Here is a 16,816-nt window from a genome sequence, read left to right on the forward strand (position 1 = left end):
ACAAAGTTGCACTTTTAAAAAATCAGCAAAACAGCGATTCAGCGAAGGGCACACTTTATATCATATTGACCCAAATATAAGACGCCCCTCAATATAAGACAAGAAATTTAAAAAAATGTTTAAACAACAAAATGTATCCTTTTTTAAAGTGAAATCATATTTCATTCGACATATTTGTTACATGCTGGACAGGTTTTGGATGATTCTGCTTCATTGATCACCATGATGTTAAATTTAGCATCCTGCCCAATCTTTGTGCCACTTTTTTGGAGCAGGTCTCTGCTCCATCAGAAGGTCTCTCTGCTGCGGATGCATCTCTCCAGGTCACTGGTCTGTGTTTCAGTGACAGGAAGAAAAGCTCTGACACATGGAGAGAAGTCATTTGTATCAAATAAAGTTTTTTAAAGGTAACACCATGCTTTAGTTCATCAAAGCCACAAGCCGTCTAAAATCACAATCATACAAACCAGAGAATCTACATTTGAATAAACCCAAAGGCGCATAACAAAAAATAAACGCAACCAGCTTTTTCATGATTCCAGCTTATCCTAAGCCCACTGCTGCAACAAGCCTCTTTATTGTTCCACAGACGTACTGACTCAGCCACGCCAACACAACTCATATCCTGGCCAAGCGCAATAACAATGTGTGTTTCATCTCCTATCTCCTTTCCGGCTCATCACCTCCTCATAAACAGGCTGACAAGCGCCCAGAAGAAGCAGGGCGAGGGACTGGGCACCGGCCTTCTGCATTCCAAACCGTATACAGGACATGTTGAAATCTGCCCCCTTCTCCAGAAGAAGTGATGCGAACAGCTGCTTGAAGAGTGTATTTAGTGTGGCTAACACGCCGAGGTGAGAGTGGCTACGTTCTTGACATCACCAATAAGAGATGTTACCTTCAAAAACCGCCCACGAATGCAGAAAAAAACGGAATAAGGAATGCACCCATCAAAAGCCCTAAAAATGCCTATTTTGATTCTCAATATTGTACTTACAAAACGTGCAGTTACACAACATCCCGTCCTGTCAAGGCAAACATGACACAAGTTAACGTTGCAGATTTGAAAAATACATTTTTCTTAATTGCTTTCAAGCTGCTGCACCTCCCGCTGAAGTCGTCTTGGTGCCTCCCAGGGGAGGCCCACCTCACACTTTGAAAATCACTATCTTCAAGAAAGCGAGGGAGCGATGGAGTGGGGAAAGAAGGCCAAATAAAAATGCCACAAGGTCATATGAGTTTGGTAAACAAAGATCTGTCAGTAAGACACTGCAAAAACTTCACTAGATCTGAAATAATTAACCTTCGCCTGACCACCAGAAAGTCCAGACTTCCTCCCTCCCATTTTTGGCTCATTCCAAGTGCATCCATCTTCATGTGTTTACAGATACCTGATACGTGTCTTTTACAGACACTTCACACTTCACTCTGCTGCCTCCTGCATTACATGTCAACGTATAAATATTTATGCAATAGCGTCTAGGGAAAGACTGCCTCTCTAACAAAAAGCAAGTATCTAATTGTAAGCTGTCTATTTATTTTTCAAGTGTTTTCCACAATTCATGGATCCTCTTTTGGGATACTTAACCTGTTTAGCACACGGTGTGCCTTTAAGGCCCTCAGGCTAAAGAAAAAGATAAATATTCAGTTTACTTTTACAGATCCTGAGGGTTTGGTTTTTACTCCCGATAGCACCTGATTATATCCAACACTAGAAGTAATAATCAATCACTTTTCTTAGCATGTTTGCTTAGAATGATATTTATCATTAAGAGTATATGCAGAATATAACCTGTTTGTTGTTGTCAATATTGTGGAATTCAACCACCATGGCTCCACCTCCTCTGTAACCAAAAATGTGATGCGTAAGGCTTGTTTTCTGGCAGCTAGATTGGAAACGTGTAGATGCTTGTAGCTGTTGTCAGGGTAACCTGGTGCTAGATTAGGGGGCATGCAGACAAAAGGTTGGTTGGTGGAGACAGAACAATTATAATTACTGAATAATGTTTGCAACGTTTAACTATGAAGAGATCCACAAGCCATTTTGTGTTATTTCATTTTTTTATTTTCAGTTTTGGGTGTACTGAATAAAACTCTAATTTTCTGGAGGAAATTCATGTGAACAAAATGCTGAAAATTGTTGTATCTGTTGATTAAACTATAGATTAATGATTCAACTATACAAAAACAGACAAAACTGTCCCCTTGAAAATCATTGAAAAAGATTTTTTTTTATCCCACATTTATCTCAACAGAAACTAATGTACAGTCGTCCCTCGCCACTTTGCTGTTAGAATATCGTGGCTTCCCTCTATCACGGTTTTTCAAAATAAATTAATAAATTATCGCTGTTTTGTGGTTGACTACAGCCTACATTACAACCAAAAAATATGCATATTTCAGCAAATGTTATGTATTATTGGCCTAAATTAAGCATTTTCAAACATAAAAATGGCTAAATGAACAAAAATACAAATACTGTATAAAGCATTTAAGTAGCAGGGCCTGGGAAGCGCCGTGTGTGACGTCAGCTACCTCGAGTTGACTGTGTTCAGCTGAGTGTTAGCAGTGTGGAGAGCAGTGTCTTTAGTGGAAAGTGCGAGTGACTGGCGTGAGTTGTGGCCGACAGCAGGTCCTTTGTGAATGTTCACGTCATATGTTCCCCACTTGTTCATAAAGCGATTAAAGTGCAACATGAGTCTCTCCTTATCCACAAACAGCTGCACTACGGTAGTATTCTACACTGGTCACTAGGTGTCAAAAACGTTACATTGATGAGATAATAGCCACCACAGGTTGTGTGCTGTCAATGCTCACGCATGAGTCTATGCTATGCTATGCTATGCTATGCTATGCTATGCTATGCTATGTTATGCTATGTTATGCTATGCTATGCTATGCTTTGCTATGTTATGTTATGTTATGTTATGTTATGTTATGTTATGTTATGTTATGTTATGTCTTATTGTTATGACCTTAGTTATGTCTTATTTTCTATTATGTCTAGTACATTGGGTAATCCATGTGTTTTCTATGCTATAACTAAAAAAATATTCAATTTATAAAGAAGATATCCTACTTCGTGGAAATTCAATTATCACGGTCATAGTCTATTTGTCTATATGTGCCCTGCGACTGGTCCAGGGTGTACCCCGCCTCTCACTTGAAGTCAGCTGGGATAGGCTCCAGCATACCCTAATGAGGATAATAAAGCGGCATAGAAGATGGATGGATGGTTGTGTGTCACTATTGATGTTGAATAATAGTTCATTTTCTATGCCACTTGTCCTCACCAGGGTCGAGGAGGTATGCTGGAGCCTATCCCACCTGACTTTGGGCGAGAGGTGGGGTACACCCTGGACTGGCCGCCAGCCATTCACATGGCACATATGGAAAAACAACCCTTCACACTCACATTCGCAGAAAAAAATGCGCATGCAAATCAATGTTGCTGACAAGAATTAGTAAATACTCCTTTATTATTATTTATATTATTTTTTTCCAATTAAAAACTGTAGAATTATGTAAACATATTGTCTCTTCAATGGTTAAAAACCCTTAAATATGAATATTAACATTTTATATGTATATTTCAGACTGACATAGCTTGAAAAGATTGACTGATTTTAACCCGACGTCGGATAAGTGAAAGAAGATGGATGGATGGATGGATGTTGCAAAAAATATATATATAGCATAATATTTTTGCAGCAGTTTTGGGGAAATTTTCGTCATTAGGGACAAATGAATATGGATATTGAAAGGATCTCTTAAGGGTTATTGGAAAGTTTTACAAAGCACTTTTGGTAACACTCAAGGACTGCTGGTATACTCTTATCAGACACAGCTCTCATACCCCTGGAAACTGCAAGTACCTCGTGGTGCATTAGGAGTGATATGGTGGTGCCCACTGTGTGCTCACTGTGTTGCAATAGCAAAGTGATGAATTGGCTCTGTGTGTTCAGGAAACAGTGTCATAAAGCATCAGGAGTAGGTGAATACACAGATTGCTATTGGATTATTCAGAGCAAGCACACCTGGCTGTGAACACACTGACTGTTACTGTGCACATATACACAATGTGACTAACACATGAGCTGTCACTAGAAAAACAGTGAACCTGGAACTTGAAGTAAAAGTATTATAAGTACAACATGCACATCATTAAAAAATATGTTAATATATGTAAACTTGTAGGCAGGAAGATGCAAGCAATACACAAATCCACATTGTTTAAAACAGCATGGCCACAGTACAAGATACAATCTTCATACAAGTGATTTATTGCAGCTGAGGGTCCAGTAAACCATAAGAAGGGATTATCGCAGATGGCAGCAAGCAACCACAAAAATGTTATCATTCCAGCAATCAGCCAACAAAGCATACTATATCAAGTACCACTAGAAAGAGAGTTTGTAAATCAAGAGTAGATCCCCCTTGTAAAACTGTCAAAAGAACCACGCCAATGACAGAGTCAATTATGTGCTAAAACTAACACAATATTAACTCTGTCCTTATAGAAACATAATTGTACAGTGCTGCAAAGTTTGCACGAATACTACACACAATGCCCATCAATATCATAGATGAGTGATTCTCAACTGGTGGGTCGTAACCCACAAGTGGGTTTCTCAGCCATTTTCCGTGGGTCATGGGTCTTTTCCTGGGAAAAAAATGCTTGTGAATGCACCTTGGATTCTTGTCTGTGCTGTTCGCTTGCTACACCGCCACGAGGTGTGTGCAGGCAGCTGCGGAACCATTGTAAACTGTCCCTTTAAGTTTAACATATTTGGGAAGTTTGAGTTGAAAAATTTCCGCAATTTGGGTCGCCGCTTGTCAGTGAAGGGTGATGGTGGGTCCCGCAGCCAAACCATTTGAGAACCACTGTTCTAGACAACAAGATGTGTTGTCATACACTAGTCAAATCGGCATCTCAGCTGGCCAAACATCCTGTTTGGAGACCACCATCTGCCACTAGTGAAATAGTAACAAGAGAACAAACCCATTTAGGGCCTGCGTGTCAAATCAAACATGGCAGGTCTTCCTCTGATACTAAACTAACTTGCTTTTCATTAGCAGCTAGTAAAACCTTGTATGACGAGGCTGGTTTATGTTTGAGGGGGGGAAAGCCCACCAACTGTCTGCTATCGCAATTCAGACTACAACATAACAGCCACAATAGTATAGTCCACAGGTGGATTATAGTAGTAATTATAGTAGAGAATTATCGTACCATTATAGTATTAGGGGTGTAACGATTCATCCACCACATCGATGTATCGATTTATATTCCTGTGATCCAACTACATCGATCTGTGTTCAGCAACTTGCCATTCCGGACAACATATATTGCTCTAGCATTGTTTAAAAGGGACTCGATCGATTTCATCGATACTATGAAATAAAGCATTGGATTGCATTTAAGAACGGCAGGCTATATGGATGTGGGTTTTTTTAGCACTTTTACTGATTAAGACGTTAAACGTTACTCGATTCAGTCTACCTGTCTGTGACGTTATCGCCACGCGCCAGCAGACAACACAACGTAGCATTGCTGATGGCAGCGGACAAGCCAGCGAGCGAGAAATAATTAAGCCACCATTGCGGTCCAGTGTGTGGAAACACTTTGGCTTTTGCAAAGAGGAAAATATTCTAAATAAGTCGCTCACTGTTTGTACAGGTCAAGTAAAATATCACAGCAGCACGGCAAAAGGCTCAAGGGGATTCCTCTGAATGTTGGACCGCAACGAGTCATATGAGTGCTTCAAAAGTAAAGTCCAACTAAGTCTTTCAAACTCATGGATCGCAGCTTCAAGGCAAGATAAAAGGTATGTAAGATATAAGTTCACTTTAATATCTATCTGCAGATGAAATTTTGTTAAAATCTCATTGCCTCGTAATTACTGTGTACATGCAATTTGTAGTGTGGCATGGAAAGGACTACAGCGTGCTGCTGCACTGCGAGTGCGAGACCGACATGAAAATTATGACGATTCACTGCACTTTTTGATGATCAAAAAATGGAAATGCCTACTCTGTTGACTTTTAAAACAGATGTCACAGCCTATGTTATGATATATTTTGTAGTACGGTTGTACTTGCCAAGGTCCGTGGGTCGATCACAGCTTTTGTCTTGATTCAATGTTAAATCAACGGGAACCAAAGGCACTAAACTTCTTTAATATTTGGGGTAGGGAAGTGAATGAGGTAGCAAGTTAAAATTCAAATCGTGTTTTATCTAGACTTGATTTTAATTCAACCTGTTAATTCAACCTGAAGTGTTGGTTGCACTTTATTCAAATAAAATGTGAATGCATTTGCCATTAATTGTTGTTTAATTGTTTGTTTATATATATATATATATATATATATATATATATATATATATATTATTATTATTTTTTTTTTGCTTTTGTTTTTTTTTTTAGGAAAGGGGAGGAGAAAAAGAAAAGAGAAAAAAAGGGGGGAAGGGAATAGAAAAAAAAGAAAAAAGGAAAAAACTCTGTTCCTTTATTCATATTTAATTTATATATACATTTTTTTTTGTTTTACTGTCATCTTTTATGTATTAGTATCCTGATTTTCACAGAAAACATGACATGGAACGCAGGAAGTGAACAACAAGTGTTGTAATAGATGTGGAATAGATGGGGGGGTAGGATTAAATAAGCTTTGCTTCTTCCTACTCCTTTTGGACATGTGGAACTGTGAAAAAATGATACATGAGATGTATTCCATTGTAACCTTCATGTTCAAATACACTAATACCAAACCAATCCATAATTAATTTATACCTGATTCCCTTACAAAAAACAACTGGAATCTAGAAAACTTTACCTGCACTGTCCAGTATCCCGTTATCTACAGAATGGTTGAATTTTTGGCTAAAAAGTTACTGAATCGATTTAAAGTTACTGTATTGTTTCTAAATGAACCAATATTGTTTTCAAATCGTATCGGCAACCATGAATCATGATATGAATCAAATTGTTATTAAAACAAATTGTTACACCCCTATATAGTATCATTATTAGTCTTTAATGAACAAAATGAGGCTTAGGTGTTAGATTATGGTGTTAAAATCAAATTGATTGCAACTGGACTAATTCGTAGCATATTAACAATGAAGGTCTTCTTAAAGCTACAGTAAGAAAGTATGTTTGTGCTCCTGAGATGCCCTACGATTTTAAAAATGTAATTTGCTTCTAGTCCACGCTGGTAAGTACAAAATGACAGCAATGAATGTGCTTTTGTTAAATGTTTTTTAAAAAAGCAATAACAACAAGCTAACAAATCTAAGCTAATGAATGGCAGCTAATGTCTTTAAATATTTATTGTATGATCATTGTAGTGTACTGAAAAGCAGTATTATCACCAATGCTAGTGCTAACATGATATGAGAGGTGTTCTGGCTGTCAGGTGTCCAGGGTTGCCACGGAAATGGCAGAGACATTTAGTACTCTACACAGTAGATCCCTGCCTTTCGCGAGGGGCTTATGGGACCACCAGTGAATGGCAAAAATGCCAGCGTAATTGAGACTCCCATAAAAATGTCTGCTAGCTTGACGTTGATGTTTTCCAATTTCAGATCAGCATTTACCATTTGAGTGAATGTTGTAATGACGAGATTAGATTCAGCTGCAGAACACTCCTTCTTCTCTCATCAATATGCCTCACCCACTTATTAAAGTATAAAATGTATAGGCACTCACCGCTAATGAATGATTATGTAAGGTGATTGATGAACAGATGGAATCGGGGTCACAGTGTAGAACTTTCACTTTTGCTTCTCACAGCAACTATGGTGCATTCAAGGACTGCCGAACAAAGTACAAAATCTCAACGCTTCCCGAAAAAGTGTTACCAGTGAAGCATAAAGACACCCACATGTAAAATTTGTGGAATTTTAAATATAGTGGTACATTTTTACCTGTATTATCATGTATTTATAATTTATTACCGGCTTAGTGTGCATGAGGTGTGCTTTCTGAAGAAAAAGTGCCTGTCAAAAAAAATTGCTTTTTTTGACCAAAAATCTGCAAATTTGAGAGAATAAACTGTAATAATGACAATAATGTTGCAGATACTTTTCTTTTTTACAGTCATCAATAAGGCATACATTAAATTGCTAATGAGTCCTTTGAAATCCATTTTGAAAATGCATAAATGGTCCTCAAACACGTACCAAGGAGGAGTGTAAGCCAATTTTTGTGGATCATTTCAGTGTCAAAGATGAAAAATGGTCTTAGAGGCATTGAAGCATATCGTTTTTCTACAGACAAGTGACCCTCATCCCCTCGGAGGCCAGCCAACTACACCAGCTTCCTTTCCATGCTGCTGCACACACCCGAGCCAAAAAAAGGATCTTTTACAGTTTTGAAGCCGTCTACACTGCAGGTAGTATACCAATGAAAGGCTCACAATAGAGAATCTCCTCTGTGGAGAATAGCAGGAGGTTTAGTGTCCTGCTGGGATCCATTTCACCACGTTATTAGAGGCTGCCATTCATTCTGCTCTGACGCAGTGTAAGCGCAACATACAGATTGGATACATACAATAAATACCATGAAGATGGACAGCAGTCACCATGGACAAATTTGCACTTCACACTGGGTCAACCTAGAACCATTTACACAATTGTCAATGTTTTTTTTGTTCTGTTTTTTAAACAAACTCATATTTAGGCTGTAAGACATGAATGAGGGTGCACTGAAAAAGCCTGGATGCTTATCTCAAAGCGGCTCACTGAGCATGACAGTAGATCGCCAAAAGGCCTCCTCCAAGCTCAAAGACCACCAACACATTGCATATGTATAGATCAGAGGTCGGCAACTGCATGTGGCTCTTCAGCCTCCTTGTTGAGGCTCCCTTCGCCAAGCGCGGTGTTATTTTTAACACCGAAGTAGGGGAAATGTGCATTTTCAAAAGGAATGTGAAATATCCGACTCACCGCAAGTCCATGAATGCATCTAGACTACGCTCTGAGGTAGGCTAGTGTATGCAGTGAGTCTCACTGGTGAGAAAAATGGTGAGGGAATTTTGAGTTGAGTCTGCGCGGTAAAATAAAACTGTGAAATTAACAGGAGCGTAGCAATATGTTTTATTCCAAGAAGCGTGCTGCAGCTACAGTATGTGTTTGGAGCCCATGACATGCTAATTGCTGGGGTGATGAACAGGATAGGCAGATAGTCTGCCGCAGTAGCTGACTGTGCATTGACCACTAGTGACTGCTATGAGGCGGGGAGGACCTCTCGGCAGCAACTGCAGAACAGAACGTGCTTTCACTCTAGTCTACCAAAAAACAGTGCTTTCACTAAGTCTACCAGTCCCTACATTTGCCTCTCCTCGCTTTTGGGAAAATACGTCACCAAGAGGGTTTGGAAAGTCGCCAGATTTAGTGAGAAAATGGCCAAGTTGGCAACACTGGGCTGTACAAGAGATGGGAAGGAGGCGGTAGACATTCACAGATGGAGAATACATGAAAAACTTGTAATCACGTTGGCAACACTAGTCTAGCTTAGTGAGCTACAGTGCTGACATTACACTTATATTTGAGCTAAGTTAGCCTATTTGTGGAAGAAATAGATGACTGACAGATAGTTGGCAGAGCTCCAGGCTTTGTTTTGAGATGTGTAGCAAAGCCTATTTTGTATTTTTACAAACAACTGACTGTGCAGTGTACCTAATATTGTGGCCCATGAGAGTGTGTTTAATTGCGTCAAAGTTCAAAGTGAGGCAAAGGGTGTTCCAACACAAAGTCAGCATGAGATTGTTTGTGTGTGTAAACATCACAGCATCGTCTGACCAGTCTAATATGTTCTCACATTAAAAAAGGGGCGTCACCAACTAATTAAATGGCAGACTTTCATGGCCTCGGGTCGCTAAAGCCAGACAGAGATGAGAAAAGGACAACTTGAATTTTGATTCCATATTCACAAGTCAGAGGTAAGATAGTTCAAGTCTTATTAAGGCCACTTAGGTCTGTGACGACAAAATGATTGCATTGTCAAGTGGAAAAAGCTCAAAATTCCAAATTTTGGTGGGTTTTTCAGTGTTCCCTAACAGATCATCACCCTGACTCCTGTCTTGTCTCAACCTGAAACCTTGCAGGTTGGGACTGTGCACAGAAGGCTAATACATTCCAGACATACCATGGGGTCAGGGGACTGGAAGAGCCAATAGGTGGCCAGCTGACTGGCCAGTCCCTCCTCCGGGCTACAAGAGAGAACAAAAAAAGCCCTCTGAGGGGAAAAAATCCCTCTGAGAATCAAAATAGGTGAGTGGTGGTGTACCAGCAACCTGTACAACTTCAGGTAGATTTGATATAAGGCTTCTAACTAGTCGAAAATGTGTTCTTAAACTGCTTCAACGGAGCCAAGATGCCCTGCTTGAGTCAAAGTAATCGGTTAATGGCATTAAGCGTTTATTGCATTTACTTTATTGCAGAAGAGGGAGTGGCAAGTGTCTCTTGACTTTCATCCCGGCCTCAGTCTGACTCATGTAAGCACGAAAGTATGCCCACTTTAACTGCTGGGGCTTGTTGAAGCTAGTTTATATGCTTGCATTTTGCATTTTTCAAGTATGCACTCAATAGTACTGAATGAAGCATGGGACTTGCTAAGTAAGCCCCACCAGACACCTCAGAAGAAGCAAGAGGGTGAAAGCCAGCCTAAGTCGAACATGAGAGACCCCATCAATATGTGTACTCTTTGCAGAGTTACACAGTAAACACAAAAGGTACTGTGGGAAAGAAATGAATGTAGAGAAGAAAAATCCCTTCTTAAAATCTGATGAGGGATTGGGGATTTCTATTTTGAGAAATTTTAATTGTACGTGGGGGGATTGAGTCTAGTTTTGAGTCAAGGTTCACATACTTTTTATGTCAATTCAAATATTTTCTCATGTATCACTAAAGCAAAGCAAAAAAAGGCAAATGATTAAAAAAAAGAAAAAAACACCACTTATGCGTACAGTGTACTTCATAAAAGTATTAATACCACGGGAAAAATATGACTTTTGTGATTTTTTTATTTGTTGAGTGGGTATCTTCTGGTTAATAATGACATAATGAAGTTGTGTTAAGGGATATTAATGCCATTTTTTATTTTACTAACTCATCTGTGAGTCATTTTACTAATTCTCAGATCATGGTAACTTCTAGCATAATCGACAGCATACATGCAGAACATCTGATGAACAATAGGTAAAATAAAAATAGAAAACATTAAATATTTTAAAATTTTATATCTTTTGCCACTTTCCTGTCTTTTCCAGCTCAAAGATTTTGAGTTTCACTGTATGAATTTATGTTTGTTTTTTGACAGTGGAAGTGACTTTTTGTTGCCAGACAGGATAACAGTGCAGATGCTGGAATTGAAATTTGAGCTTACTCAAATCCTTAGATGTTAAACACAGAGCTTTGATTGACATATTCCTTTATTTGTAAATGTTAATGACAAAATGATGAGTTGTGTTCTATTCACACAGTATACCATTTGTACAAAACATATAAACAGTCGTTTTATTAGTACTTTATTAGTTTTACTATCATATTGTTTGCATTTAGTTTTGTTGTATTACTATTTTGTATTTTATTGTACGCATCTAACACAGCTGCTAACCTCAGTCAGTTGCTCACTTTACAGTCAAACGTGTATTGCAGTGACAGTTTCAGCTAGTTAGGATTGTGCAAAAACGATGTGATCAATTTATACAAAACATGTGGCTAAAATAAACATGTGCTTGCTTGTGGCAAGAGCGAACTGCAATTTTGGTGCAGATCTGGATAGATGAAATGTCATGTGTTCACAATGGCATGAATGGAACAGTGTTTTCAGGGCATCATCAATGTATTTGTAATGAAGAATAAACACTGTGGAGAGCCCAAGAAAAGGCAGCATCTTCAAAACGGCAAGATATAACGAACTAAAGAGGAAGGAAAAGTAATGAGATTCTCCTCAGTGTCACTAGCATGTAGTCCACATCATGAATGTCCGCTTGGGGAGGATGACTGCCTTTCTCTTGGGGGACATAGCCAAGATGGTACATTGATCGTATATCATCTGGACACTGCTCTCCATTCTTCTCACTCTAATACACGTCTTTGGTCCCTCTTCATGGAGAGATTGCACAGATACCGATCTAACACTCGGACTGTGGAGTTGGGAAGGACTTGTGTCCCAGTTTGCCACTTTTTGTCATGCTCAACTCCTCAAAGCAGAGAGGGGGACGCATAACAGCGGAAGCTTCAGAGTAGGAGGAGCTGTGGTTGGGGGGGAAATCCATCCATCCATTTTCTATGCTCCTTATCCTCATTAGGGTTGCAGGGTATGCTGGAGCCTATCCCAGCTGACTTCGGGTGAGAGGCCAATCGCCAATTGAGCCAATCACAGGGCACATATAGACATTCACGCAGAGATGTCCAAGCGGAGGACCCAGATCTTCCCGATCTCCTGACTGTGTGGCCAACATGCTAACTACTCTGCCCTGGGGGAAAATCCCACATTAAATAAACAATGACATCATTTGGCCAAAGACGCGCTAGGAAGAAAAGGACACGTTTCTCACACACTAATGCACTTGAAACCCATACTAAAAGCTGCTGCTTCTTGTAACCAAGCTGTCTCAGAAAAACAACTCTTAACTTCACAGGTGCATTTAAGACTTGGTTAAACCCTTCCCGTGAACGTATTTATTGTGTTTTAGTGAGAGTGCAAGGTCAGGTAGGCAGAAAGTAGGGCAAGTTAAAGGGGACCTATTATGGTTTTCCTCTTTTCTGACCTACAAATGTTGTTACAATGGTGTATTCTTGTGTTAAACGATGCCAAAGCGTCAGATAATGATGTTTGCGCAAATGGAAGTGAGTCCTGAAAGCAGTTTTGGATGGCTCTGCATGCTGTTTTACAACGTTTTTTTAAGACTGAGTTCCATTGACATCAATGCAACCCGGACTTCCTTATATTGGCATGCCCAGCACCCCCGCTCTGCTTCGTTCTGTTCACGGTGTTAGCACGTCGAGCAATGGCTCATCTGTCAACGGCACTTCACACGGGACTGTTTTGTGATCACAGGCCAATACGAAGCTGGACTATCCTCCAAACTGTTGCTGAAGTCCGACGCCTTTCCAACGTTACTTGGTCGTGTTGAAGAGTCAGAAGAGCAAGCTGTAAGTAACAAATTATCAGTGTCCTAACTGTGTTTATTTTGTGTAAGTAATCAAAAAAAAGGGGTTCGTCAGCTGTCCGGAAGTCCTCAGGAGCAATTGGGAGTGTGACCTATCACAGCGGAGTGGGCTCGGCGGCAGGCGTACCTGTAGGAGGGCCGGGGGTGGAGTAAATTAAACAGACCGTTTGGGCAGGAGGTAGGGACCCAAGTAGGTAGGTCTTATTAATGGGATTGGGACCATCAGTTGTGTTGTGTGTGTCCAAACTTTTGGCCTGTACGGTAGCTTTAATAGTGTTAGAAGTTGGATACATCTACACTATCATAACCCTGGACTCTGAATTTATACAGGACACATTTCTATAACAAACATATTTAAATTGTTATTTATTTTGTTAATTGTGTTATTTTGAAGTAAAAAATATATTATTGAACAATTCAATTCCCATGTATACGTATTACTCTAAAACAGGCATCAAATTAAATTTAGGTTTGTGTCAAATTACTTTTGTACTAATAATCACATAGTACTATTTGACTAAATAGGTCAGGTAACAAAAGAAGGCTCAACATTTTACACTCTCACTTTAAGTGCTCTCAGCAACTTTGCCATTAAATTAATAGTTTTGCAATGTTCTCGGTTCATGTTCTGCTGGTTGTTGAAAAAAGTTAAATAAATCATTTAATAAATAAATGAGTCATAAAAATTGTTATTAGTCATAATAAAAAAAATTGCAGATGCAGCAGCACAGTGGCAGTCTGCCCTCCCATGCAGCCCACCACAACAGCTTTAAAAAATCCCAGGGGAAACCAGCTTTTTTATTTGTAAAAAAAAATGGTGGGGCATTAACCACATACCAAAAAGCTAGATTAATTTTTTTTTAGTGATAAAACCTCCACAATAAATACGAACGGTAATATGTGTCTGTAGAACCTGTGTATGAGCACCTAACATGAGGAAAATCTATCATCTCCCTTACTTGTTTGCTCCACTTTTGAGCGAAGAGGAGCTAAAATGGTCGGTTTTGAAAGTCCAGGTTTTGAAGTCATGGAGGACATGATACCGCTTCTGATGCACCCCAAGTGAGAAAAGTATGTTAATCTTCTTATTTCCGCCATGCATGTGTTTGATTCTGGTTCCTGGAACATGTTCTGGTCATGACATCACAGCCAAGATGGCGTTGGTTAGGAAAACTCACTGGGTGGCCGTGTCAAAATCACCACTTTATTTCACTATTATTTCACTTAGTTCATACTTGTTTATTTATCTATGACTGCAGTATGACAAAAATGTTTTATTAAGTGAGTGTTTTCATTTTGTTATTGTTTTTTTCACACTTTTTTGGTGTCATGAGCACTTTAATGTTATGTTGTTGTGGCAAGTGGCATCTATTACACTGGAGAAGTGCAGAGTTACAGCGTATATGTAAAATGTAGGGATGTCCAATATTGTCTAACTCAATTTCCGATTCCAATATCAACAGATACCGATATATGTAAGATAGGTAGATACTTTTTTAAAAATCAGCTCTGTTTAGTTCTCCTACTATTGTCTTTTAGGTAATATATTCTATCCTATGGATTTTTTATGTGCCATGAGAGCGAGGTCCCACATCGGTGTGATTCCCTGTTTACCCATTGAGGAAAGAAGCCGTATCGAGGCTGAAAGGATGAAAGCCAAAGGGCTAGCAAGAAAGTGCCGATACAAGACTTCGGTACCTTCTATTATCATGGGAAATGTGAATTCACTACTGAACAAGATCAACGAGCTGGCTGACCTGACAAACAACATCAAAACCTTCAGGGAGTGCAGCTTATTATGCTTCACTGGAACATTGCTTCCAGCTAGTGTCCCAGATGCTAACATGGAGCTAGCGGACTTCAACACAGTCAGAGCGAACAAGAGCCTGTGGAAAGCGTAAAGGAGGTGGTTTTGCACTACATGTGAACAAACGGTGGTGTCATCCTGGGCATGTGAACATTAAAATGTCCATCTATACAGAATTTTTTTTAAATCGGTTTTCATTACAGGGACAAAACCCGATACCGATATTACATTTTTATGCCAATATTGGGCCGATATTATCAGACATCTTTAGTAAAAAGTGAATAAAGAGTGCTTCAGAGTGCTTCTTGGAGCCACAAACTCTCTCAGAGACAGACGTGGACAAACACTGCTCATTAGCATTAAAGCTACAGACACACAGGATGGCGTGTTAAGTCCAGCATCAAGGACAGATTTTGGGCAACCCACATTGAATACTCTTCTGAGACTCTTCTGAGTTTTCATTTTCAGGAAAACATGAAAATGTATGCATTATACAAGTATATTGTTATGAAAAATGTTGAGAGAACTAAAGAAAAACAGCGCCATCTTCTGGATGTGGTTGGACACTGCCCTCCCCTGCTCCCATTGAAGCCTCCACTGGACACTGGCACTTCACTTTTAGATATATTAAGTTGACTTTTCTGACTTTACAGAGCTTCTTTCTGGTGTTCTTCTAAACGGAAGTAACAAGTGTGTATATAAAGAGAACAGGTGCGCTATTCTACGCTACATAAGTGGATAGTGAGATGTATATGCGAATGAGTGCGCTATAAGGTGGTAGTATTTGGTTCCGCCCACTGGGCCGAAGCAGGTGTCAGCTCACATTCAATTGTTTTGATACCACAAAAGAAGTGGCGCATTTAGTAAGAAAAAAAGTAACTTACAGATATTTCCTGGAGCCCTGCGTTTGCTCATGCATGGCCACGGAGAATCCAAAGAAGCTCCCTTTGGTTTTGCCCTCCTTGATCACAGGAAAGCGTTCATCTATGTTAAATCCACGGCAGATTGGTGCTGCGTGGACAAAAAGCACCAAAGCGTATGAAAATAGGCTTGGAGACATTTTTGGAGTGCAGCAGATCCACAATGACCGTGGGTCTGGTGGTGATCTCCAACAGGTAGACACACAGTAGGGACCTCCCCACGCAAGAACTGCTGTATTGCCGCGCACTAACAGCCTCATTGGCAATCTCTCTCTCTCTTTCTCTCTCTCTCTCTCTCTCTGGTTCACGCCCACTTGAATCAAGTTCACTTTACAATCTACACTTCAACAATGTCGCTCCCACCTGTTCCACTTGCCTTGCCATAGTAGTCACAATAACGTAATAAGAATTGTATGTGTTTATTAATGTTGACAGATGTTTCTGTTTTTTGTTTAAATTCATTCTTACAGTATTCAAAACGATATTACTATGATTGCATTATTTATTTAAATGACCTTTTAAAATGTATGTTTGCTGTATTTCATTTGTTCCTTAAATAAGTAAAGAAAGTATATGTCCCTTCTTTTGGATGAAAAATCGTGATTATCTTCAGTCTACTATAATGGAGTGGACGTCTTTACCACAGCAAACCACATTAATTAAAAAAAGTGTGTTCTATTTGGGTTAATTTAGTGCCTAGTACTCAGTATTCTCCTAATCCCACTAATACTCAAGTGGACCACCTTCACATGAGCTCTCTTGTGACACCCACCCTCTGCCTGGCTATTGCCCAGACTTCTGGCCAGGAATCGGTCGTCCATTAAACCCTTAATCCCTTTAGAGAGAACTTTAGAGTTCATGGAAAAAACAGCAAGCGTTTGTTTCTTTGGCTTTCCTTAAGTCCACT

The 16,816-nt window shown here is 39.5% G+C and overlaps 1 protein-coding gene across 1 annotated transcript in view; it reads right to left on the reverse strand.

Moving 5' to 3' along the window:
• itga3b (integrin, alpha 3b) overlaps positions 1-16,157 on the reverse strand; it is a 39,937-nt gene extending 23,780 nt beyond the window's left edge. Inside the window, exon 1 of the mRNA XM_054764354.1 lies at positions 15,874-16,157. Within this exon, the coding sequence (XP_054620329.1) occupies positions 15,874-16,049 (176 nt within the window). The 5' untranslated portion in view covers positions 16,050-16,157. The remainder of the gene's footprint in view (positions 1-15,873) is intronic.
• Between the last annotated feature and the right edge of the window lie 659 nt (positions 16,158-16,816).

The sequence above is a fragment of the Dunckerocampus dactyliophorus genome, chromosome 2 (genome assembly GCF_027744805.1).
Source record: "Dunckerocampus dactyliophorus isolate RoL2022-P2 chromosome 2, RoL_Ddac_1.1, whole genome shotgun sequence".
NCBI classification, from domain to species: domain Eukaryota; kingdom Metazoa; phylum Chordata; class Actinopteri; order Syngnathiformes; family Syngnathidae; genus Dunckerocampus; species Dunckerocampus dactyliophorus.